The sequence below is a fragment of the Nipponia nippon genome, unplaced genomic scaffold (genome assembly GCF_047370975.1).
Source record: "Nipponia nippon isolate SJK-2023a ecotype South Korea unplaced genomic scaffold, ASM4737097v1 scaffold_3, whole genome shotgun sequence".
Taxonomy (NCBI): domain Eukaryota; kingdom Metazoa; phylum Chordata; class Aves; order Pelecaniformes; family Threskiornithidae; genus Nipponia; species Nipponia nippon.
Genome location: NW_028262347.1, coordinates 112075347 through 112101937, shown reverse-complemented (window position 1 = coordinate 112101937; position 26591 = coordinate 112075347). Strand labels below are relative to the sequence as shown.

Genomic DNA, 26591 nt, shown 5'->3' with positions numbered 1-26591 from the left:
GGTGTAAATCCATTTCCCACTGGCGAGGGGGTCACAAATGGCTTCAAAAAGGAGTATTTAGACCCAAAAATGCTCAGGGTGCACAGTCAGGTTTATGGTGGAGCGACAAGGGGGCAAAGGCTCAGACGGCGGCTTCAGGATCTGGCCCAACCTCGCCCCTGGGTGACGCTCGCTGATGGCAGTTTGCTGCCGGCAGGGATTTAGCTGGAATTCCCCAACTGCAGCCTCAGAGCCACAAACCAAACCGTCCAGAGACACCACCCAGTAGTGTCTGCTATAGCACCCTATAGCCCCAGTGCCACGGGCCACCCGGGGCAGCCGGCTGCCTGCTAGAGGGATGAGCATCCTACAGCACACCCGAGGTGGGGGTGATTCAGGTCTTTCCACGTTTTCCTTTATGGGAAGCCCCTGTGCACAGGTGGGTCCTGCCAAGAGACACCCCAATAAGGAGACAGGGTGATGGGTACCAGCTCTCTTCAGGTTGGTTTGGATTTGGGATCCCCCATCCCATTTCCCTGCCTCCACCTTTCTCCTCTCACTTCATGATTTGACGGGACATCGGGGAACACCTCTACGTGCTGTCTGCATTACGCCCAGCACACCCCAGTCCCAAAGTGCTGCCCCAGGGCAAATAATAACAAATAATAACAGCGTCATACCCCAGCACACCCCACAGTGCTGATGGGGCTGCAGCCGGTGTGCAGTGCCTGGGCTGGCTTGGGGCGCCTCGCTCGCCTCTCATTTCTGGGTGAGGCTCCCACAGCCTCTTTGCCATGATAAAACTTATTTCTGGGCTTGGCTGGCCGATCCCTGCTTGCACGGGAAAGCCCACAGACGGGCCACCCCAGGAGGGGGGCTCACCCTGTATCACCCCCCAGCTGCACCCTCCATCCCCGCACACCCAGGCCGTGGCTCTTGGGGCTCGAGCGGCAATTCCTGCAAAGGGAGTGGTTTGCCGTGTAATTCCTCTGCCAGGCCTCGAAGCCCGCGGGCTGTACATCTCCTCTGGGGTTTTACAAGCCATCCGGCGGCCGGGACCGGCGGGAGCTGGGCAGGGAGGCGTGGGATGCGTCAGAGCTGCTGTCGGCCGGCCGAGCCCACGTGGAGGCAAACCTCTCCTTCGAAAAGTCAGCGCAAAACTATTCGTGACTCTCACTTCTTCATAAACACAGGCAGCACCAGGCAGCCCCCGGTGACAACCGCCGTCCCCACCCCGCGCAGGGCACAGCTCTGCTGCAGGGGCTGGTTGGGGCCCCCCGTGCCCTCTGCTGCGGGTGAGCTGGGGAAGCCAGCTGGTATTTGGCAGAGTTTAAAAGTGGAAGGCAGATGGGACAGGGCTGACCCAAGCTGAAAAGTGCATCCCGCTCTCAGCTAGGAATCTCACTGCTGCGGGGCCGGCGCTGGCCCTGCTATCGTCACACCCATGTCTGGATGATGCCATCCCCTGCCCAGCCCAGAGAAACCCCCTTGGCAAGGGGAGCCCCCAAAGCCAAGCTGGGCATCACAACCCTTCCGCAGTCAGCAGGACCTGCCTGGGGGGGCTGTAGGCAGGGAACCCCCCTGTCCACACATCTCCCAAACACCCTCCAAACACCTCGTGTTGGGTGGTGGATGGACACCAGTGGACAAGAGCTGCAGAAAGCCTGCCCGCAATCTGGGGTCCCCTCCACCAGGATCTGGCCCTGTAGGGGTGCCCCAGCCCAGGCCAAGGGGCTGCAGAGGTGGTTTTTAGCTGAGTCCTGGTGCGCACCTCTCAACCTTACCAAGCCTCCGTTTTCCCAGCCACCACCAGGCCATCATTCCCCTTCACCAACAGTCTCACTTTGGCAGCCTGTAGCCCTGTCCTGGAGGGACCACCGCCCCCACGAGCCTCCCTGGTAATGTATCAGCATCTCTGCTGAGGCCCCAGTCAGCACTAATGGCTTTGAGCTGCGGGTACCCACCCACGCAGGGCCGGCAGAGCATCGCCCCATGCCCTGCAGAGCCAGGATGCTCGGCCGCGAGTCACCAGGGTCTGGCACTGAAGTGGCATTGCCTGGTACAGAGGGACCTCGTCCCTGGGAAGCAGGGATGCACTGGCTGGTCCACAGAGCCCAGGCGCCTTCGTCACTGCGGGCAGGGGACAAGTGGGGCCGTGCCTGGCAGCTTGCGTCAAAGACCTGTCTCTGCTTTCCCAGGCAGACTCCAGCGATGTTTAACCAGCCCACAGATGTACGGAAACTCTGTTTGCTATTTAGGGCTGCGGACCCTACTGAGCTGATGGGAGAGGGAGGGTGTTCACACACATTCACAGAGCATTTGCCTGTTAAAGTGACAGCTTCCCTCCCTGCCACCACCCCGTCTCCGGGACACTCCTGGCGGCTCCGGCACCCAGCCCCATGCCTTCCCCAGAAGCCATGAGCCCTCTGAAAGTAATACAAAGCGATGTGCTTCTTGAGTCGTTTATAACTCAATTAACCAGCCAGAGAGAAGCCATCACTGCCCTTCTGCCCCCCTTCCGCGTAAGCTGGGTGAGGTGGCTTAGTGCGATGGAGAAAGCTCCCCCCGCCCTGCTCCGTGTGATTAACACATTGAAGGCTTTCACTGAAGTTTTAAGACTGGGTTTTAGGATTTAAGGAACTTGCAGGGTGGCAATACCCTGGTTTGCAGCACTAAATCCGTCTGGTTGTGGCCATTCCCTGTTGCCAGCCGGGGTGGAGGAGGAGGGAATCAGCCCCACAGAGGAGGCACAACACAGAGGTCCCCACGGCCGGTCACCCCCTGCCCCAGCCCAGGGCACGTTGCCGACATGCATCGCTCGTGCCCGGCCATCCCACGCGTGTCCCCGCTGCGGTGTCACACCTGGCTGTCCCACACTGTCACCTGCCTGCTGCGGCATCCTCGCAGCCCAGTGCCTGCTGGGGGAAGATACACATGTGCGTGCGCGGTGCATCTGCAGGGGAAACCTCCCGTCCTCTGCCATTAATAAAAAAGGACCAGGAGCCGGGTGTGCAGCCTGGTCCCCGCAGCACACAGAGCAGGTTCCCTGCCCCAGGCACCCAAGCGTTGGGATCCAGTGACACCCACATCCGACACCGGCAGCCGGGAACAGGGTTGGGACGGTGTGCTGGATGCAGGGATGGTGATGCCCTTGTCGGCCCTTCGGAAGAGCTTTGCCCTTGTGCAAGGGATGCACAACGGGGGCTCCTTTTGGGGCAAAAATGCTGGGCTTCCTTCCTTCCTTCCTAGCCTAAAGCATGGGGAAAAGCAAGTATTGAGGGCTGGCCAAGGGGGACTGCATGGGGGGTGATGGAGGGGAGCTCCACTTTGGCCCAGGGCAAATCCAGGGTGGAACGACCCAATCTGGGGTTGCACAGCCAGCCATGGGACAGGGGTGATGCTCCAGGGCTCACTGCCAGGGCCGGCCTCGGGGTGCCGATGGGTGCTGGCGAGCGCGGCAGCGGGTCCGGCAGCTGTGGGGCTGGAGCGCTGGGAGCCGGGACGCGGGCCGATGCGGTTCCCTGCCTGGTGGGGTTTCTTTCTATGCAAATGCCTGGGAGCAGCTGCCCTGCCGGCGTGACTCATTTCCTGCTCTTGTGTCACATTCTGGTCAGGCCAGTTTGGCAAAAGCTTTCTTCTCTCCCTCTCTGGCTTCTCCTCCTTCTCTCCCCCACCGCCGAGCGCTGGGATGTGCATTCGCTCAGCCCCTGGCAGGATGAGGCAGGATTTTCAGGAAACTGCGTCAAAGCCACAAAACCTCCATATATATATATATATATATATATATATATATATATAAAAACCCAACCAAACAAAAAACCCAGCACAATTTTCTTTTTTTCTTTTTTTTTTTGAGCACGAGGGAGACTGGCAGCCAGACGGGCTCCTCCGTTCTTCCCCCCGCTGGGGCGGTTGCTTCCCCCGAGACAGGACAGGACCCAGCAGAAGAGCTGTGAAAGTTTGCTGGGCAGCTGAGGGGAAAAAAAAAAATGCAGCTCGTTCTAATTTTACCCTCTGCTGCCAGTCGGAGAGGTGCTGCTGGAGGCGGGCTGCCAGCGGGAAGCCTTTAACAGGGGATGGATGGTGCGAGCATCTGAGGGAGCTGCCAGCCCCGGGGTTCGCCCAGTGTTTCTTATTCCTCAGCAGGGCTCTGGGGCAGCCTCACCACTGCGCCCTGAAAAATGTACTGGCTCGGGTTAAAAGTAACTCCTTCACCTTAACGGGATCAGGAAGGAATGCTAGCAAACGCTGGCAGACCCCAGTGAGGTGGGTCTGCGGGGCAATCCCGTGTCTCCCACCACAGGTCTGGGGCAGGGGAAGGTGATGCTGGGACCAAATCCTTCCCCACAGCCCCAGCCAGGCTGACACTGCCCTAAGCCCAGGCTGTGCCGCAGGTAGAAAAGTCACTTTTTGGGGCATTTCCCACCTTGGAGAAAGCAGCATCGCTCTACCCCAAACCTGTGGCTACCAGTGGCCCTGTTTCTCTCTCTGTCCCAGCCCTTTCCCCGGCGCATCAAGCTCTGGCACGGCCTCCCGCGCCGTAGCTGGGCACCTCCCTGGGGGAAAGCCAGAGCTCCTCGGCGCTGCCAGCCCAGCGATGAGCTTGGGGACACAAAGCTGCTGGCCCCAGATCCGATCGTGGGAGCAGGGTACGATCCCACCACCTCCCTTCCCATCTGCAGTTTGGTTCAGCCGCCCTCCCACCAGAAGGCCCCTGTGGTCTGTGCCCGGGCTGAGGCGTAACCTTTGCAGTCTTCACTCCGGGGCGATTTCTCAGCCTTCCTCTTCCTTTTCTGCATACTCCCTGCAATTAAAAGCTGGCTGCAGCCAAATGACCCAGCACCACACGCATGCTAAAAAGCCCCCTGCCAGGCAGCTACCGAGCTTTCCTTTGAAGGGCAGAGCATCCACCGCTGCCATGCCCCATGCGACCCCCAAACCTGCAACCCCCGAGTCCAGTGGCGCCGCTGAGCCCCGGCTCGGTGCAGCCGGGGGAAACTGAGGCAGGGCGAGGGCAGGGGCTTGCCCTGGAGCTGCAGCCTGTGCACCCTCCGCTGCCGGGGCTCTCCTTCCTCTCCAAAAGCCTAAAGGTCTGTTTGCTCACAGCAAAGGGAAGAGCACGAGGATATCAGTGTAAATTAGGTCAGGAAGCATTGCTAATAAACTGTCACTCCTGGTTGTGTAATGGGAGCAATTATGGGTTTAGGTCTCGTTAAGACACCAGGAAGGAAAACACAGTCTGTCTGGGGTAGGAGGAGTGCGATGGCAAACAAAAAGGAGGGTCCTGTTGACACAAGGATGAAGCTGCCTTCGCGTTTGAGGCGTTTCCATTCCATCCTGGTGCATCGGCAGCCTGGGGCTTGGATTGATGCCCGCACAGGGGGATGCAGGGGATGCAGGGGGATGCAGGGAGCAGGTTCCCAGCTCTCCCTGTGCTCTGCTCCTCCCCCCAGGCACCCCAGGGCCTCAGGGCAGGGGGTTTTAACCCCTCTGAAATCCCTGGTCCCTGATCCACCCCACTCCGCTCAGCGCTTGCTGCTCACCGTCCCCGTGCAGCCCTTCCTTGGGGTCCGGTGGGGACCCGTGGGCAGCGGGGCCGGTGCTGGGCTGTGCCAGGAAAGCCTGGGAGAAGCGTCCGAGCTCTTCCCGCCTGCACAGCCACCGGCAGCCCTCGTCTCCTCTGGGAGCTGCCGGGCTTCCCGTGCTGCCCACTGCCCTACACTGCCGCCCGGCTCTGCGTAGGCAGCCTTCCCTAAGGGAACCGCCGGGCAGCAAACGCCTCTCTGCCCGTCCCTCCCTGCCGCCCCGAGCCCACCGGGCAGCTCCCTCCCGGGGTCTCCAGAGGTGGAGCTCGGGTGCTGGCGGAGGTCACCCAGAGCCCAGCCAAAATAAACCCAGGGCTCCCCATGAGCAAAACCCCAGGGTGCTGCCAAACCTGGGGTGGGGGCACCCGCGCCCCCTCCACAGAGGCTCCCAGAGTGAATCCAGCCCATGCACGCCACGAAGGAGGGGCCGGGGCGCCCAGCGGCCAGGGTTAGCCTTTAACCACCCAAAACACGGCACGGAGGGAGAGGAAATTCTTGAGGCATCTATTAACATAAAAAGAGTCATACTTTACATTCGGTCCCACTTATGGCTTATAAATGATTACTGCACCTTTTAATAAATGGTTAATCAAGTGTTGGAGTCCAAACAAGTTGATGGGTTGCTTATTACCACGGTTTATAACCTTTTATGAATGCCTTCTGTCGACGTACTTATAAACATCCATACCACGTACTTCTCGTGTCTTGACATGTTGGTCACATCTGTTCGAAGTTTATTAACTCTTGAGCTGCTCGCTAACGGCAGACCGGGAGGGATCCCGCTATTTATCTGTATTAATCCACGTGGCTCAGAAAGCACACCTGCGTGGCAGGAGCTGGCCGAGGGGCGACGTGGGCATCCCCCTTCATCCGAAAAAGGTTCGAAGCAAGTGGGATGCATCCTCATCAGAAATGAGTTGGCAGCGGGGCGTTGCTCTCATGGGTGCGGGTTTTTTTTTTTTGCCATCAGGACAAACAAGCGAGGGAAATTGGTGGCAGATTCTTCGTCTCTTGAAGTCATCAAGCCGAGACAGGACGTCGTCCTGGACCGCCCGCTGGAATCAAAAACACAAGTTATTGGGCTCAACGCAAGAGGAGTTGGGTGAAATTCTCTGGCCTGCAAGCACGGGAGGTCAAACGGGATGATTTAATGGGCTCTTCTGGCCTGGAAACCCACGGAAACATCCTTGGCCGTCGCTGTTCACGCGCAGCTGAAGCCCCCCTCGCGTCATGTTGCAAATAATGAAATAAAACTCTCAATAAGCTGAATAATCAGAAAACAATTTTCCAATAAAAGCGTCCCCCGAAATCTCCTTTTAAGGCAAGGACTGGGATTCCCAACGCTGAGCGTGTTCCCGACGCCTCACGTTATTGTTCGGCTGCCTGTACCGGGGCCGGGCAGGCTGCCACACCGCCCCGCGCCCCCGGGGACGCTCCCTGCCACGCGGCCCCGCCAGCCCCCCTGCTTCGGAGCCCTTTTTGCCTTGATTTTTCCCCTTTTGCCGGATGCTTCAGCTAATTGTCCTGTTCAAAAAGCAAGCGGGGAGTGCGAGGTGCCACGGCCCCGCATTCACTCCAGCTTTTTTAACAGCCAGAGAAGGGATTTGCGCATTAAGCAGATGGGGACAGTCCCGGCTCGGGCGGGAAGCTGGGTCTCCCCGGTCGCCTTGGCCTCGGACACGCCTGGAAGTTTTCTAATATCTAACCGTGCTTTCCCCTTTGCTCCCCGCTCCACAGCCCCTCCAGAGCGGGTGCCCCATCTCCGGCGGGAGGAGAGTCTCCAGCACGGGGCAGCCTCCCTCGCTGCCCTCCAGCGGGTTATTTGTGGCTGGAGTGTGGAAAGCCTGAGGAAATGTGAATGATGGGAAAGGGCATTAAAAATACTTTTCCCCTTGGAAAACCAAACCCAAACCCGAACTATGCTTTTTTGGAAAGCTGCTGCAGCAATGGCTGCTGCCCGAAACACACCCGCAGCCGGCGCGTCCCTGCCGCAGGTGAGCGGTGTGGGGACCGAGGGGACAGAGCCCGCACTGAGGCTGCGCTGGCTGTGCCGCCATGGCCTGTCTCGTGCGCTGCTTCAATTAGCGTGAGCGATGAGGTGTCGGGGCAAGATAGGGCCATTTTTTTCTCCAATGCAAACTCTGCCCGACAGCAGGACCCGTTGATCTGGGAGCTATTTGGAGAAGCTGGAGCTTTTGGGTACGCTGCAGGCTGCTAGAAAGGGAGCTGGGGCACGTGTGGGGCTTCCCTACGGTGCCTCTCCCACCCCTGCCAGGTCCCGGCGTCCTGCGCCGGACGGCGAGGCTGTGGTTTGCAGCAGGGTGAGGATGCTCGCTGGCTCCTGGCTGTCCCTGAGGTTTGGTTGTGGGGCAGGGGGTGCTCGTCCCATGCGGGGGGAGGCAGCTGGACCAGCCCAGCCCGGCCGCCCGCAGCGCTTCGGGCCCCTCTCCGGTTACAGCTTGGCCACGGGGCCCCCAGGAGCGCGGGGTGTTAATGTGTCAGGTCCTGCGCGCCGGGGCGTGCTGAGAGGCTTTCCTCCACGCCAAGGTGCTGCCGCGGCTGGCTGTGCCACGAACGCCAGCTGGGTGAAACAGCAAGGAGGAGAGAAATGAGGCAAAAAGGGGGGAAAAGAAAAATCCGAAGGGACCTGATGTGCCGATCCCCTGTGACCCCATGTTTCTGGGTGCTGCATGACACATCCTTGCGGATGGGCTAAAGCATGGAGAAACCCTCCCTCCCATGGCTGCACCATCTCGCCATGGGCTGGGGGACATGCTGTGGGATGGGGGACATGCCACAGGAAAGGACATGCTGCAGGGGTGATGCTATGGGAGGGGGTTCGGGGGTCAGGACCATCCCTGGGTGCCCAAGTCCAGCACAACCAGCAGCTATGTTGGCTCTGCCCTGGCTGGGCTGGGAGCACTGTGGGATCGGGAGCTCCTTGCCATGGGGGCTGCCCCCTCGTCCCGCCCCGTGGGGACCCATCTCCCATCTCACCCCGTCTCCCCCTCCCGCCCTGCAGGTGCACCCTCTTCCCTGTCGAAGTTCCCAGGCGCCACCGTTCACTTTTCAGATGGGAAACGAGCCCCGGCCCTCCCTCCACACTGAAAAAAAAAAACCAAAACAAAACCAAGAGAGGAGAGAAATAAACAAACAAATCCCTTCCCTCTCCTGGCTTGGCATCTGCTCGCAGTCCTTCCATTATTAATTAGAGAAGCTGCCGGCATTATTAGCAACAAACCGCTCCTAATGAAGTTCAGAGCCGCAGATCCAGGAGGGGCTCCCAGACACCGCTTTTCAGAAACCTTAATTAAACTCACTGCCCGAAGGTGCTTTCAGCTGGGGTGGAAGGAGAGCGGTGAGGCTGCCCGGGCCAGGCACGGCCGTGCCAGTGGCGGGGCTCGGGGTGAAGGGTGGCAGCGGGAGAGGGGCACCCCGCTGTGCCGCAGCCCCCAGGGACACCCCGTCCCCTCCAGATTTGGGGCTGAACCAAGGGACTGGCTGGGATGCACCGTTTCAAAGGGCGGACTGCCTGGCCACCGCAGGGATATCGAAGGTGGACCATTTAATTAATTAATTAAATTAACAAAGCACTGGGGGCAGGGGTGGCCAGGGGCTGGCGGGGAGGGCTCCCAGCACTGCACGAGCAGCGGGGTCCCCGGCCAGTCCCGGCTCTGCCATCCTTGCTGGGATGTCCTAGCAGGGCGGCCCTTCGCTTTACAAATGCTTCAAGGCTTGGGAAGGCAAGGTCCCCTCCGGTGAGGGGACCAGCTGCAGGCTGCTTCTTGCTCGCTCCCCCAAGGGCGAGGTTTCCTCAAATGACACGATGAAACCCGGCCAAGCTATGGCCGTGTTCCCCTTGGCACGTCCAGAATGGGCTGCTCTGCACCGGTAGCGCTCGGAGATCCTGCTGCGTTGCCTTGGGGCTGGGACAGTTCATGTCTGGATGCAGCTGTGGGAGAGGTTCTTCAGGAAAGGATGGTTTTCACCCCAAACTTCAAAAGAAAACAAATCCTCGCAGGAACCCCTTCTGCTCATTGCTCCCCTTTTGATGCAAGGAGGGCTGAGATAACACCCCCGAAAAGCAAGTGCAAAACCTGCCCAAAGCTGATTTTGGTCCCGCGCATCCTTTCCCTTCCCTGTCACCCCTCCTCTGGGCACAGCGATCTCCCTTCCCGCCCCCCCCAATATTCCACCCTTCCTTTCTCTGACCTTAAAGGAATTTATTACCGAGGAGCGTAAAACGATTACTGCAAAATCGTTCCGCGTTACTGGGAAATCATTGCAACGTTAGCTCAGTAATATTTTTTCATAAGTGTTTGCTGTGTCTCTTCTCCGACATATTCGGTCTCCGCACGCACATCCACACCCCCGCAAATCCCACTGAAGCCAAGAGGCGCTTGGCAGAGGACGGGAGCGCGGACCTGACCCAGCACTCACCCCAGCTCCCTCCTTCCCGTGCTGGCGGACGAGGTTGCCATCCCTCGGCAGACTGGCTGCATCCTCGGACCCACGTGCAAGCGCTCCCCATCCTCGCTTGTCCCAACGGCACGGAAAAGCCCGGCCATCGGGGCGCTCAGGCTGCCTCTGCTCAAGGGGTTTCACCAGTGGATGCTCACGGGATGCTCGAGGAGGATCCTGCACCGGGCAAGGCCTGGGATCATCCATTTTGCTGAGGATTTTTGGGAAAAGGAAGATCCCTTTCTCTCCCATGGTTGCACTCGGGAGGGCTGGGCGAGAGACCCCGCTCCCCTGGGGCCGGGGGAGAAGGTGCCGAGGAGGAGCGGCGGAGGGGAAGGGGCTGCCGAGGCAGCCCGGGGCCGAGCGGGAGGCAGGCGGTCCCGCCGAGGCGCCCGCAGAGAAGGACACTGACAATTCTGCAAATACGTTTAATGCACTTAGAATACACGGGAGGAAAAAAACGTTTAGTGATTCACAAAAATATTACAAAAAGTCACGTGCAGGTGAAACACACCCAGCACTGCAATAACAATGTAAGAATTTACATTAGAAACTAATATAAAATATTTAAAAACCTCTGCTAGTTTAGCTTTCCATTTGTTTTTTGTCTTTTATAAAAAAAAAAGGAGGAGGGGAGGGGGAAGAAAGGCCATCTACAAGGTACTGATACACCTGCTGCAGAAATGCGGGCTCCTTCCAGCCCCGTCGGTAGCGTCCTCGGGCTCCTCGCTCGACGCGACCCCGCGCACGCAGACTGCACACTCTCGCACACGCACACAGCTGAAACAGAGAAAGCTTCACCTCCGGGCTGCGAGGGCAGCCCCAGCGGTCAGGGCTCCCTGCGGTCCCGGTCACCCCACGTGTCCCCCGCCCTGGGAAGCTGCCTTTGCTCTAGGTTTTGCAGAAACCGTCCAGCATACAAAACAAGTAGCGTCCCCGCTGAGCGGCAAAACCTCCATCCCTTTAAAAAATGGGAAAAGCCAGCGTGTCCAACCTGGGCTGGATGAGAGAAAGGTTTTGAACGACTAAACTTGGGTTTGGAGCGTGACCGTGGCCAAACGCAGAGCACCAGGACTCCAGGGCTGGATGGGTGCAAGGAGCACCCTGGCGCGGGGGCCAGGGCATCGGTACAAGCCCCCAGCGGGATGCCGTCTTCCATGGGGCTGCAAATTGCCCCTTCGGGGAAAGCCAAAAGCCGAGAACAAAAGGGCCCGGAGCCCCCCAGCCTGTGATCAGTCACTGCCGGGACGACACGGCCACTCACGCCCGCCTCCCCTTCCTCTGCCCCCCGCGGGTTTCGCAGCCCGCTTGCTGCCGCAGGAGGAGCGGCGCAGGAGCTTCGTCGCCAGCACCGCAGAGTCCTTCTGCGCTTCTGCGCCCATCCTGCCCGCGGCATTGTCAACACATGCCGTGTTTATGTAGGACCTACCGCACACGGCGACAGCTCGGTCCCTCCCACCCTCGCCGCTCGTGCAGCGGAGGGTTTCCGGAGCCGCACTTTTGCTGCAGTTGGGCCCCAGGGAAAGGAACAAAGGAGCCATTTTCATCTCCAGCCTTGCCGGGAACGGAGGGAGAGGGCAAGAGAAAAGACCAGTGTTTGCAAAACACAACAATCGGCAGGAAATTTTCCTCTGGTTTTTCGAGGTTGGGGTTTTTTTCTCTCTCTCTTCCTCTTTTTAAAGAGGGGAGACATCAGGACAGTTTAAAAACAACCAGGCACCGGCCAGCCACATCTGCCACGTGCAGCCCCTCTGGGCTGATGTTCCTCTCCTGCTATCGGGGCCCTGTGAGCCGAACAGTGAACGATGCCGTGGTCTTTTGGCAAGGGAAAGGGAAGGGGCTACCTTCACAGCAGACTAGAAATGATGTTTCTGAACCGATGTGCCGCTTATGATGATTTTATGGTCTGTCAGCGATTTTAGGAGAAACAGAATCATGGTAGAAATGAAGAGGTGGTGAAGCACGATACATGACAGGTTCACTGCCTGAGAGAGACAGGTCAACGCGGGGCCGGGTTTAAAACACATTTGCAACCTCAGGCTTATTCTCTATTTGAAATTTTGGACTCATGTCGAACACAAGGTTTTTTTTTTTTTAAAGAAAAGAGAACAAGCAGACGCTGCACAACAGAAAAAATGCTACAAAAATAGTAGGTTGCTACAAAGCTCATTAAAAACTGCCACGGTCCCAGAGACCTAAATCCAGCTTTAAAATCTTGGGAGGTGAACCCCACTGGTAAATGTGCATTTCGAAATTGTTTCGGATACAGTCTGGCTGCTGCGCAGGCTGGCATTTATCGATAGGGACAGATGCACAGAAAGGGATTCCTGGTTGCTTGACAATTCATCTGCCCTTGCAGCTTCACTCACAGGGAGAATTAAGGCACAATATACACACTAAACGGAGGGCAGTGACGTAGAGGATCAAGTCTCTGGGAGGTGGAAGGGCTCTTGTGGTACTGGACCCCTTCCTCACCTGGCCACGACAGCGCAGGGGCTGAAGCCCAAGACTTCATGCAGCAGAGCCACAGGGTGCAAGGCCATGCCCTGGGCGAGGGGAAAACTGGATAGACGAGTCTAAGGGTTTCCTCCGGCCTGAAGATCTGCGGATCTCTTCCCCCCACCTGACATGACGTTGCCTTGCCCCAGCCAAATACAAGCCAGCAAAGCGGGTAATGGACTCTAGATGCCTACCTAGGAGGAGGGAGTAGTCATCAGGACAGATAAACAGCTGAGCAGCCACGATCCCATGCTGACCTGTCGTCTAACCCAGCATCCTGCAAAACATGCAGTCAGCCAAACATTTTCCAGTGAAGCATCTGAGAAAGGATTTTGTGAGGAGCCGGGGGGACATTTGATGAAGGGAACGGACGATGGGTAAGCAATAAAGCTCGCTCAGTGACCAGCCTGGAGGTTCTCATGAGGGGCAGCGGAGCACGAGCTCCACTCCCCACCCCACGCTAATTAAAATAACGAATGAGACTGAAGCAGCCACATTGCCACTTCCCATCTTTGAGTCAACCTCAGAAGCAGCTCACGCAGCTGCCTGCAGTCTCCACCATCAGCGGCGGGTACAGGCCAGAGTGTGAACACGCAGTGGGATGTACATGGCCGGCTGCTTGCACCCGTGCAGGAGCTCAGTGGGTCCTGGCATGGAAACGAGGACTTGCCTGCAGGGATCCCATGCTGTGCTGAGGCCTTGATGATTCTCACTTTGGTTTCCAGCTTCCCTGCACCCACGTTAGCTCCCCTTGCAGCGCTCGAGACGCATAAGGACTGCGCTGCCTTGAACAAGCCCGAGCTGTGGGTGCAGGAGGGAGGCTGCTACCCTGCTCCCCCACCACACAACCTCTCCCCAGCAATCTGCCCCCTCCAAGCCAAGCATCGCTTTCAACTGTTTGTTTTTTGTTTTTTGTTTTTTAAAAAGCTACACCCCCTAAATATTTCTACTGGTCGGAGATGAAAAACAACACAACCCCCACTTCTTCAAAGACCATTTGATGACCTGATGGTGTCATTTCAAAAGCCATCCAAGAGCAACTGAATATTTGAAGAGCTTCAGAATATCATTTCAAATCACTGTTGGCAAATCTATGTACAGTAAACTCAATATATCACCATCCTCAAAGACATTATACACAGCAGGCACCACCTATCTAAGCCACTGAAAATATCACTGTAGGTCACACCAGCTACAAGACTGACTGCTCTGCTCAGATCGTATCCCACATACTTTAATATTGAAACTATACATTCCTTCTCCTGTTTTCAATCACGAGTTGAGAGGGAGAGTAGTCCTGGCTTTTGGGACTTCTCTTGTTTCAGAATTGCTGTCACATGTTGGATTTTTCAAGGCATTGAGGGTCTGCCATAAGGCTCTTCATCTTTGGAAACATCTCTATCGACCTGCATCACAAGATTTCTCCAGGAGGGAGAAAATCTGTACTCGCTGCTTCTAAACTGCGTTCATTTCCATCCAGATCCCTATCTTTAGCCAACACAAGCCTCACAGGTTTTGGTTTCATACAATCCTGCTTCAGACCTTCTACACAATCTAGAAAAAATCAGCACCAGTGGACCTACCATCTCAGCAGGTTTGGGCTAGGAAAACACCGTGGTGTTTATTAACACTGATGCATTTCCCTTTTTCAAACTACTTGCTCACTAAAATACAAAGGTTTCTTTTCCATTTCCTTCACACACAGGCATGTCCTCTTTCCCCAAGATGAAAATATCCAAGCTCGAGATCTCATTTACTTGCCAATGAGTAAGCCTTTGGCACGGTTGCAAACTTGATGTGAATCAGGGGAGGGAAGGTCCTGTGGGTGCACAGCTCTTCACGATACTGAGGAACATGCAACTTTCTTATTCTTAGACAACTGTTGAGAGGCAGTGACACGACCCTGGAGCTTAAGGGCTGACTTTCACCAGTTTCTCTCTTACAGTTGGTCTAACAATAAGACAGAGATTTCTATTTTAGCAGTTATTTGTCTAATATATTTCCCCTTAACTAAATAGGAAGATTTCATTTCCTTCCCTTCAAACCTTCCCCTCAATTGTTATCTGGCTACCAGCAAAGATCTGTGAGAAAGAGTCTCAGAAATAGAGATTTCTGGCATGCCACCTGTTCATAACTCAAATACACAGAACTATATATAAATACATGACATGGAACAAAAATACACACACACAAGGATACTGGGTGGATTTTCAAATGCATTCAGCGTGCTCCCTCTGAAGTCAATGAAAACCCAACCCAGAGCGTCTGATGAGAGTAAATATGGTGAGGAAAACATACACATAAGAAAGGCAGAACTGGAGCACAAGCCAGCTCGGAGGAGGTGCCTTCCCTGCGTACAGCACCGCATCCCCGCTGCGAAGGCTCAAAGAGTTCACAGGGCAGGAGGTCCTAAGCTTTCCAGATGTGTGTCAGAGCCCAGAGAGGGTCTGATGGACTTCTCTCTGCCCTGTGCTGATCTCTGCAGGAACAGCAACAATTGACCTTCCAAATGTCCCTTCTCCACAAAGATGTGGATTTTAAGCTCCTTTTAATGAGAGCTAGCATCTGGAAACAAGGAAGAGCAGCCAGCATCGTGGCAACGGGCCAGCTCTGCTGCAGGCACCCCCAGCAAGCTCGTACAAGAGCAGTCCATGGGCTACTGTTGGCGGATAGCTTTGGGACAAAATTGTAGTTGCTGCCCTTGCCTTTTCCCGACTGCCACAATCGTCTGTTTGTTCGTTATCTTGCGGTGGGACACTTGGGCACGTCATTTTTGAAGCTGGACTGGTACATTTTCATGCCGCTTTCTCACCCACGCTGTCCCCTGCATATACATCTACAGTGCAGAAGGGATGCTTAGTGCTAACCAGGACAACGAAAACTGGCCAAGAGATCCCACGGATGAATGCAGTCTGCCGCAGCACAGAAATCACTCTGGCTGGCACATGCAGATATCTGAAAGTTTGTTCTTTCGCAGCAGGATTTTAAGATGATCCTCTGAGTTCAGACAAAATGACAAACTCATTTACATGTAAATTGCTTTCGTAGCTTTGCAGAAAGGAAGGTTCTGCCGAGCAGTGTTGGACCCTGCATTTGGCCTGCCTTAAATTATAATATAACAACAATTATAATAATACAAATACTACTTTGTACACAAAGCACGCCCTCCCCTGCACACCCTGGCATGCTTCGGTAGGTCCTACAGCCCTCTAGTCAATAATCACCCTCTCTGCACAGAGAGACATTGAGTGACTTGCCTCAGGCCACAGAGGAATTCTGTAGCAAGTTCAAGGAAAGCTTTGTGGCTCCTAGCTCTGCTTCTTGACCAACATTAACCAGCCTCAAATATATGCAAAAAACATCAAAGCTGACTGTGCCAGAAAGAAATTAAATCAGAAAACAAACAGAAAACCAACCCTGGGGTACTGTGAGGCCTCCTGGACTTTGCTGTTTGATCAGGGGAGTTAAGTGTTAAAAGCTTTTGTTATACTTGTATTACGATCACACAGCAACTGCACATAAATCACCGAGTTAGCTTGTAGGCAGACAGGGGTGGAAGGAAAGCTGCACCTCCCCTGACAAGGAGCGAAGAGTTGTCACCAAAAGACAATGGGCAGAGGAAGGCTGGGGAATAGCATCAGAAACAACCTGCAACAGCAGCAGGGGGTAAAGCCTGCGGTGGTTTGCTGCAGCATATCCACAGGGGCCAGCATCTCAATGCAGAGACAGAACCTGACCCTGCAGAGACCGTCTCCTCTGCACACCACGTTTGCTCCAAGGAGGAAGCCACAGGGATCTAGAGAGAGGGTCTTTTCAGACTGATTTTGATGCTTTACAGTTCAAATCTATCTGAAAGGAGGGACGTCAGCAACAAGAAGAGCCACCACAGCCAGGCTAGAGGGGAAAATGGAGCTGCACTAGGACACGACCCTGCTGGAACGGGGAGAATAGTTGGCTTTATTGAAGCTAAGTCTCCTCTCTGCTATGCCAGGGCAGTGGAGATCTCCATTTCATATGCTTTCAAGCAGCCCTCTGGATCCTGCAGAACTGCTGAAATTGTCCCTGTGAACAAATGGTCCTTTCTAGCTTCTCAAATTCTGTACAATAGCAAGGAAAAAATACTTGACAGTATCTCTTTAAAGATAAACACACTGTAAACAGGAGATCTCCCCCGCCCCGGTAGCTTTCTTCCTCCTGCTTGTGCAAAACCAGAGGTTGCGACCTTCCCTGGGGTTCAGGCACAAGGACAGGATGCGCGAGAATAAAGTTGCCTCTGTTTGCAGCGATACCATAGCTAATAGCACCAAGACCAACACTTAAAACATGCCTAATTTGAGGGCAGGGAGGATCTGGGTTTGTTTTTCTTGACTGAACTAGAAAGTTCATCTTTAAATCTGTTCAGCTTCAAGCATGTGAGCTTTTGGCCTCCTTTAAACAGGGGAAATACCATTCCGTTTCTGAAAAGAAAAAAAAATAGCACATGGAAGAACAGTTCTGCAGTCAGTAAAAGTTTGGCTAACAAAAGGACTCCAGAGTCACGTAAAGAACATTTAATCCATGGATTATAGGCTCGCACCTGGCAGAAATGCATGTGTAAATACAGGCGTGCAGAGCGTCTACACCCTGGGCTAAGGCAGAAGGGAGTTCTGTAGCTAGGAGAGAGAAAGGATTCTTACTACTAATTTTCATAGTTAAATATTTCTCACTCGCACTCACACATACGCAGGCTGTTCCCAGAGAGCTCAGCCTTGGGAAGGATAAAGGAAAGGGCTCAGTTCGGTCTGGGCTGGTGCTGAGTAGCTCCTCTTCTGTTTGCAGTGGTTGTGCAGCAAACTCTTTTTGCAGGCAGAGTTTTTACTGCATTAATTATCCTGTGAGTCACTGGGTAATGGACAGTAACTTGGCTCTCCCAGTTGTTAGAAGGGTGTAATTCAGCTCTAATGCAGCGGGTTGTCGAACACGGCATCTGGCAAGATGGAAACTTTCAGTTTCTTTTCAGGCCAGCTGTACTCCTTTGGAAGTTTAAACTGTAAGACAGTAAAGAGAACCAGTTAATGTATATCGCTGCAACCCGCACAGAAAAACCATTGTAAAGGCAGGCAGCCCCATGTTATTATTATTTTTTAAAACAAGAGGCCACTAAGAAAACATTTCCGCATCAGTATGTTTTGGACAGCAGTGGACATTAGATAATGTGGCCTGCGCCTCAGCTGCCAAAGTAAAGTTCTGAGATTTCAGCCCAAGCACTGTTTATTTCATCAAATGGATTCTGGAGGGTTTCTGCCCCCATCACCATTTCCCCTCCCTGACCTCTCTGAAAATTCACAGCACAAGTATCTCCCCTCCTACCTGACCATATCCCTTTCTTTTCACCTACCCCAGCCTCCGGAGCCCCCGTTTGCTTTAAAGGGAGACTTATGGCAGCTTTCAAACTCTTGCTCGTACGGGGTGGGATGTAAGGGAGCTAGCATGGTTCTGCCAGGTGACAGGCTTGCAAATGGCCATCACCTCCAGGAGGGCAAACCGTTGCCACCCTGGCTGGGGAGAGCCAGCATGCCTGAACAGCATTTCTGCTCCAGCCCTACCCACCTCTGGTACAAAGGCTTTGCAGTGTGCCTGTACAATGCCTCATATTCACACAGGCAGCCGGCTGCTCGGGCTGTTTTGCAAACATTGATTGAAGCACAGGGAATGGAGATTTTTTGCTCCAGTCTGGTTTACACAGCACTGTCTCTGGCCAATGTTTCCCAAACAAGGGAAGTGCACTGGTCCTGTCCTGCCGTTGCTCCAGGGCATCCCGCCTCAGGCTGGGAAGCCACCCCAACATCTCTGATCCCAATCATGACTGTGTGGGGATGGAGGTCCAAGGAGCCTTACCACCAACCCTTCTCAAAACCGCCTTTGACCAGGGCCCATGCATTCACACAGATGTCTCAAAAACAGCTCTGTGGGGGGGTGTGGGAGGTGGGGGCTGGAATCTCTTAGGCTACAGATCTGCCCCACAGCTGGATGGCAACCAGTTCTGGACAAGCATTGCATGCAATCCCAGTGCCCAGACTGAGGGTCCAAAACCCGTGGGGGACAGCTCTGGAAGCCAGTTTGCAGGATGATTTTGTTTTTAAAACTCTGTTGCCCCCATGGTGTAGCACCGCCTGACACCCCAAAGGGACTCCCAGGGGGAAATCTCACCGGGATCCCACACCACCAGTGACAATCCAGAACGGTTACAGATACAGTGGTCCTCTCCTAGGAGAGTCCTCAGACCAAGGCCAGCAGTGCTGTAAGCTTCCCAGGGGCTACATGAACTAGAGAGTCGGTGCAAGGGGACAGTGACCTGCAAATCATCTATCTTCATCCAATTACTTGTCTTTCTTCCCGTAAGTGCCCCATTTCTGAAGGACATCACCACACGCTCAGTGGCAGGTTCCTGCTAAAGGAGATCCCCTCCAGCTGCCTGCTCCACAGCAAGGGCAGCTCTAACATGAATTTGCTCCTGACCTTGCTCCGTTTGCAGCTGTGTACAAGGGTAACCTGCAGTTGGTACCCATTGACCTTAGCATGCCGGGCTGGCCGTTCAGGGTCTGACCCATGATATGGGGGCATGGCAGGAGGATCGTTCAGGATAGTGGCTACCCTAAACTCCCACTCTTTCTCCTCTAGGAAACATAAACAGCTCAAGTTCCACTTATGGTTGGTTTTTTTTAAACTCAAGCTCTGCGTATATCTTGCACCATATAATCTAGTGGCCGTACACTGCCCAGGGGATTCTTCTGAGTTCAATGTCTAGGGTATGTGAAAAACATGTTAAAGATACTCAGACAGATCATTTCACTTAATCTCACTTAACACAGGTGGCTCTTTATGTAGCAAAGGAAAGACTCTCCTTGCAGTGCTTCGTTCTACCACACGAATATCATCATCAACAGCCAGGGCTGCTGAGGAACGCCTTCAGTTGGCCCAAACCAGGATCCTGCAAGTTACAAATCCTTGGAGGAATCTGGATGCTGAAAGATCACATTTCATCTCAAGTATTTTCCTTTTTATAAACAGGAGTGGTTCCAAAGCAATCCTCTTGGAGAAGCCATCCTTTGCATTTGTTTGTTTTTCATTTTTTAATTTAGCAAAGTCGCAGTAACTCAGAACCGAGTGCCCGCTCGCTGTGCCAGGAGCTGCCATGCCCATTGCCTCTGTCTCTCAGCGGAGAGCGAAGGAACATGAGCCGTCCAAAGCCTTAACTTAAAGGGCCTTCAAACCACAGTGCTCCTGGGCTTCCATGTCACTAGCAAAAATGAGCTTTGGATTAGGTTTAACGGGATAAAAGCTGGCCTGAAAGTCACTGCACAGCCAGCAGCGTGCTCCCCTCACTCACACAGTGAAGAACACCCTGGCATTAAATCAACTCTGGATTAAACAATTAAAGCCCTGAGATTTTCCTGGGGGGAGGGGAGCAGGGCAAGGGATGGGAGGGCTGCTCTACAAGCCAAGGAAAGTTTCTTTAGAGTCTGCAGGGAGCTGTAAAAAATAGGATTAAAAATATTACATGTCATTTCTGCCACTGCTCTTTGAAGTCAAGCAGAATATTTATATGGCATGCATGGGAGACAGGGTGTTAAATGTTCCCCAGGAAGAGATCACATGGCAGGGGGAAGTTTAGCACCACACAGCAAAGCTTTATAAAGCTCCCTTGGCTGCTGCTATTACGCTTCCAGGCTGGTGATGGTCCTCTGCACGCTGTGCAGGGGCAGCAGGTGAAGGCCAAGTAGCAGATGTGAAAAAGCCCCATCTGCTCCCCAAACCCCAAGAAGGAGGCCCCTACAACAGATTGTTCAGCAGTAAATGTGCTGCCACCACTTTCAGCCTTTCTGAAAGCGGGGAAGGTGATGTGCCTGGAGCTGCTGCCGAGGACACTATGCACGGCATGGAGGAAACCCCGCCACCTGGCCCAAGTGCTGCACCGCTTTGATTTGGGGCACTCAGATACCACGGCAGGAAAGATGCTGGCGGAAAGGAAATGCAGTGTCCCACATACCCATCCCTGCCCTGTATTTCTCGCAATCCCTTCTCTCAGTGCCTTAGTTCACAGCAGATGTGAAGGTTTAGCAAGGCCTCAAGACTACAGGGCAGGGCTGCAGCCTGCGAGCTGAGGGGAGGATCAAAGGCAAGCTGCAGGACGGGCTGAGCTCTCTGGGACAGTACATGGGAGATATGGGAATGACGCAGCCTTACTTCCTCTGGAGAATTCAGATCTTCTAAATCTTCCAGCATTCTCTCTACAAACTCTTCGGTCAATAGGATCTGCAAAGGAAATACAGTCGTTTACGCCTTTACACTCCTAGTTTTAGCTAATTGCCAAGAAACAGAATGACTTCTGCAGAGAGCAGACTGTACCAGCTCACTCCTTCCCCCATGTCCTCCTCTCCCACAATACAACGGTTTGAGGGAAAGGAGCTCCTAACTTTGCCTCCCACCCCAACCACTGCAAAAAAATGTTAAAATTATACAGCAATCTTTTTTGACCCTCAATTATCTTCCTCAGTCTAAAATTAGAGGCTCGCTTTAGACAGACAGAGTGGGGAAGGAGGAAAAGGAGTCAAGATAACAACTGTTGGAGAGACAGTGGGAGACAGAGATGCTTTCATCTGACCCATTGAAGTTAAGGTCACAGTTTAATCAGGAAACAGGAGCATAGGGAGAGCCTGAGACCCGTACAGAGCCGGTGCTCTGGGCACGGGGAGGGCTCTGACCCGCGTGCAGCACATCGGTCAGACGAACCAGACGCTGGGTACGGGAGGTGCTCCCAGAGGTGCCAGCGCTGGGCACCTCCACGTCGTATCGCACGTGCCCATCGTGCGTGCCTGTGCTGGGAAAGCTTTTGACTCATCTCAAGGCCAGACTGGCAAGCACGAAGTGGCCCAGGAAAGCGGCTGCTGACGGGTCAAAATTCCAGGCTGAGGGCCACGACCCTGGCTCCATGGAGCCCCCCAAATCACACAAACCAGAGCCACCGGGGGGAAACCGGCCCCGCGAATTCAAAGGGAGGAACTCCCACTCTCTTTAAAAAAACACGTGATAGCCAAAGGCAAACACGTCCTGCCTCTCTTCACAACAGTCGTAAAGGCCAGAGCTCCAGGCAGGCCAGCTGGCTTGGCACAGGAGCAGAGACGGCAGTGCGGGACCAGGCAAACATCCCCACGCAGTGAGGGGGCGTTGGAGCGGCATTCCTGGGAGTTAGGTTGCAGCAGTATCCAGCAGATTATTCCCATTTCAGCCTACAGGTTTCTTTCTTCCCTCCTGCTCCTCCTTTCCTTCCTTTGCTCCACCCTTTCCTCTGACTCTGGCGTTGCTTTCCATCCTGAAGCAACACCATCCCCATGCCCCCTTTCTCACCCTTCCCTTTCCCTGTTCTCCCCAGCCACAAGCTCCGTGCTCGCTCCCAGAGAAGGGACTGCTCCAGCACCAAACACTGACAGAGCTAAGTGCCCAGCCCCACCGCTCTCCACTGGCCCAGCTCACGTCCGGAAGAGGGGCAGCCAGGCTGTCCCACCGCCATGCAGGAAGCCACCTCCCATGCCCACCAGCTCCTTGGTGCCAGTAACACCAGTGGGGAGCGAGTGACCGCCAGCATGCCGTGGGCTGTTTGGCAAATGGAAGCCTCTGGGCTCCATTTTGGTAACACACAAACACGGCTATTGGACAGGAAGAGAAAGGGAAGACTCTCGTCTCCCTTTCTTCCTTTGGTTGGCAAGAGAAGAGGTCCAGAAACACCAAATCCAGATCGAAGAGCTCCCAGGTGTCTGCAGTTCTCTCGCCTTCAGCCTTGCCACCCTGCTGCCTCTCGCCTTCAGCCTTGCCACCCTGCTGCCATTGCACACAGATTTCCCAGGGGATGAGGAAACTGCAACCTCCCCTCTCCACCACATTCCCCTCTTTGCTTAGCTTCAACCTGCAGCAGGCTCCAGGCCAGGATTTATGACCAAGCTGCTCAGCATGGATGCAGACACCTCCGTCAGGCCTTTCTGATCATACCTCGAGCCTGAAAAAACCCCGCTTCAGCTAGGAGCCAGGAGCTTGCTGCTTTGGACAGGCTCTGCAACCTGGCACCGATCTGCAGACTGGCAAGCTGAGAAACATTGCACTGAAACACGCAGTACCACCGCAAACTACTGCAGTCTCCTTGCAGGAGCCTGTAACTATTCTGCCTGTTGAACTGGAGACACTTGTTTGTTGACTGTTTGCAGGAGGAGGAAGCTGTCTGTCCGTGTCGGAGGCAGGAGGGCAACCCGATCGCTCAGCTCAGAAGGAAGAGCTGGGTGGGGAGTCGGGGCTCTGCACGGAGCAGATCGGTTTCTGCGGAGGTGCAGCCTGCAATGGGGTGAGGGAATGAAAACAATTTGGCAGACATCAAAATCTACAGAGCAGCCGGAAAAAGGAGGAGGAATTGGTATTCACAGCAATCAGGCAAGGAGGAAATGAATATTCAGCCATCCACGGATGAGCAAAAATGCCAGAGGTTGGGATGGGTGAGAGAGCAGGAATGAGGAGCCGCAGCTTTGGCAGGGGGACTAGAAGACAAGCGCAGCAGGAAGACCCCTGGGCGCTCCCAAGGTGCCAGAGGCAGGAGAGAAATGGGAACCACGTGTGCAAGGCAGCCAGCTGCTCTGAGGCTGGAGGAAAACAAGACAGGGTGTGCAGGGGTAAACAGCAAAGGGTGGAGAGAGTGAAGAGGGGGACAGGTCAGGTCCCAGCTAAGCCACAGGCTCCCAGAGTAGGGAACAAACCTACATGGAGCACTTTGGCTAGTTCTGACCTGGGGTGCAACCCCCTGCGATGGCTGAGCCTGTCTGCAGCTCACTGCCCCCTCTCAGTGAGTTTTGGTAATCCAGCTGAAAAAAACCCCAAATTCCACTGATTTAGTGAGCTGAACTGGCTCCCTGAAGGGCCTGACAAGTGGAGTGGGACAGGATTCCACAGCTCAGCTGTCTCGTGGACCGTGTTTGTGGGATCAAAGCAATGGCAGCCTGCTCTATGCAGCATACTGAGAAAAGATTGCAGCGCTGTTCTGCAAGCCCTGCACAGACAGTTAACTTTGGTGGAGGGCAGGCGTCACAGGCTGCAATGACAAACTGCTGCAGTGACATTCACACGGCGTGTCACTCAGAGCCCATCCTCAGCAGCCTGAGTCAGAAAAAACCCACCCCAAGCCCTACTACCCCACGCTGCTGGGGAGACCTACTCTCCCTCCTGGAGAAGAAGGGAGTCTCCGAAGCGCGGGTGTAACCAAACGTAGAAGCAGCCATGTCCCTCGGCACTCCTGAGCTCTCCTGAGGATGAGGGGGAAGGCATGTGTCCGTGGCACACCAGCTGCTGGAGAGGGCTTTGAAGCAAGAAGTATTGTCATCCTGAATTCACGTCTAGACAAGATTTCTCCTCTTAGAAGTAGCCCAATCAAAACGGCCCAAGAGCATTAAGGCCTGTGCTCGTAGATCAGGCTGCCATCCCCACCTGCAATCAGCAAAACCGCCTTCATGGTGGTGAGTGAGTCTTTGCTTCTATGAGAAGGATGAGAATAAATCCAATCCCATCTCAGCTTCCCTCACTCACAATATTTCTGGTTTCCAGTTCTTGTAGCATGCCTGCTCCTTCACAGTATGACACCCCATTACATTAACACACACACGTTATATGTGCATGATATTAAAGGTGACATTCTCAGCAAATAAACATGACAGACTGCCATTGCTCTAGGCACCTAATTTAATTTCCTCTGGGATTTAAACCTTAGAAGCTCAAATTAAACAAATAGGCCCCGTTCACTTTATATTTCAGACCTGGATCTAGAGTTTTCCTCCAATGCTGTTAACTGATCTTATCAACAGGACACTGCACAGAGATCATAATGATGAAGCAGCTTATTCCCTTTCCAAAGGAAAACAGAGCCCCGCTGTTGTGCTGCAGCCATGGGAAAAGCCGACACAATTTGGAGGGCAAACGAAGCCATCCCATGGGCACTGAACAGGCCTTTTCTCCCATGAAATCTCTCAGCTGGTGTTGAGGAAGCAAAGGAGCTCTCCCGAGCAGCGGCGGGCATCCCGGGTGCCGCAGCGGCCAGGCACTCGCAGTGCTGTGTTTTCACAGCTCTGTGCAAACACTCCGCTGGCCCAGCCTGCCGAAGCTGGTTAGAGGGTGTAGCTCAGCCTTTGTAATGGCTGTTTGCAGTATGAACAGGGAACGGCCTCACCAGCCAGCTGCGGGTATCTGAAACATCTCCTTCAGTGCTGCACAGTCCTGCTCACACCAGGATCTCCCTGACCTGACCCAGAGAGGCTCGGACACATGATATCCCATTGCTAGCAGGTCTAGACTCCATTTCTGTGTGCTTTGCAGCTCTGTGATTGTTAGTCATGCTGCAGATGCTTGGAAGATGATGACTAGCCAAAAGATTAAGTCCCTGTTTTCTATCACAGGCACCTACCGCACAACTGAGGTCCGAAGTTTGGGTTCTTACTGCCTCACTAATAGCTGCATGTGTCCAGACACGTTACAAAATACCAGGCTAGGCTGTCTCATTCAGGTGGATGTGTTCAGGGAACACACGAGCTGCGTGCATGATGTCTCCCTCTCGTGGCAAGTCCCACCTGAGCTTGCTGAAACCTCCTTCTTACCTACAGGGCTTACCTATGGGTCAACTGAAGGAGCTTGCGTTGAAGCTTTTGGTGTTGAAGCTTTTGTACCTGCAGATAGTTGAGAAACCTGTATTGTGACTCGTTACAGGTACGTGGCTGCGAGTGTATGAAAACAGCTGAGATCTAAAAATGTACACAAGGTCATGGGGCTCTAGACCAGATCGGCTGACTTTGAAAGCAACCAGTTCTTAGTAAAACATTAAAAACTTTATAGTCAGCTTATAGGTACCACCCCAGAGTTAACACCCCATCTCTCACTATAGGGTTCAACCCTACCATGAGGGCTTGAAATTCCCTATCTCAGGAAAGACTGGATGGGGCCAGAGGTTACACCGATGTTGAAAGCTTGGCACAGCTGGCAAGCCTTTGATCAAGGAAGATCCTCAGAAGCTGAGCTAGGAATCGAGCTGCAGCTCTGTCCAACTTCAGGAAGCATGCTTTGTCCAGGGCAAGACACAAGCGATTGGCCCAGGCACAATTAAACAGGGGTGCTTTTACTGATAATACCCAATTTTCTTGCCTATCTAGAAACAAACCAAACAATCTCACACTTTGCCTTAGTGCTTTGTTTGCTTTAAACACTGCCACTGGCTTTTCTAGCAGGTTTGTCAAAGAAATGAAACCATGTTTTATTAGTTCTGGACTTAGTACAGAGCTGGCTTGTACGGCTCATCCAGAGAAGGTGGGGACACATTGCAATAAACCCCTATGTAAACCATACCAACCCTTCTAAGAAACTGTTCATCCATCCAGGTGCCATGCCTGGAACGGGTGGAGCAGTTGTACCCTAAGTCCCATGTCATCTGTTACATCTGCAAATATCCAGCAACTTTTAGGAGCCCTCTGCCCTAAAAATGTTTCAGCTTAATTCCTATCGACAGCACAGCAAAAAGTGAAGTTAAACTGCATCAGCATTTCCCATTGAAATTAAACATTACCAATAAAACCCCCTGACGAATCATGCTTTGTGCCACTAGCATCCCCCAGCCCGTCTCTCTGCTCTCCCCTTGGCTTGGCCTTCTTTGCACTGCCTTGCTTTGACTGCAAGCCGTTCAGGGCAGAGGCCTTCTCACTGCATCTTTCTATGTCACGCCCAGCCCTGACACTGTCGTAAGAGGCCACCTTGCTGCCTGAATCCACCACAGCTCTCATTACAGCCTCAAAGGTACCAGTATTGCAACAAACATCTTTGATGGGAAATTCCACTGTTGCTTTTCCAGGAGATTCACAACCCTCCTTGTAAAGGAAAAACATCCACTCACAGATGCCTTAGGGACCCTATTGCTTCACACCGCGATGTTACAATCCCAGAAGAGGAAGCATATGATGACACTGAAAGATTTTGACCTTGTGGGATCTCTCCATGACATTCCCAACTACAAGG

General features: G+C 53.9%; 1 protein-coding gene across 2 annotated transcripts in view; it reads right to left on the bottom strand.

The window, feature by feature from the left end:
• Nucleotides 1-17059: 17059 nt before the first annotated feature.
• SUFU (SUFU negative regulator of hedgehog signaling) overlaps nt 17060-26591 on the bottom strand; it is a 93155-nt gene continuing 83623 nt past the window's right edge. For both annotated transcript variants that reach the window (XM_087765903.1, XM_087765904.1), the window contains exons 11-12: nt 20751-20819; nt 17060-17551 (exon numbers count right to left, since the gene is read on the bottom strand). In XM_087765903.1, coding sequence (XP_087622029.1) covers nt 17462-17551; nt 20751-20819 — 159 coding nt within the window. In that variant the 3' untranslated portion in view covers nt 17060-17461. The remainder of the gene's footprint in view (nt 17552-20750; nt 20820-26591) is intronic.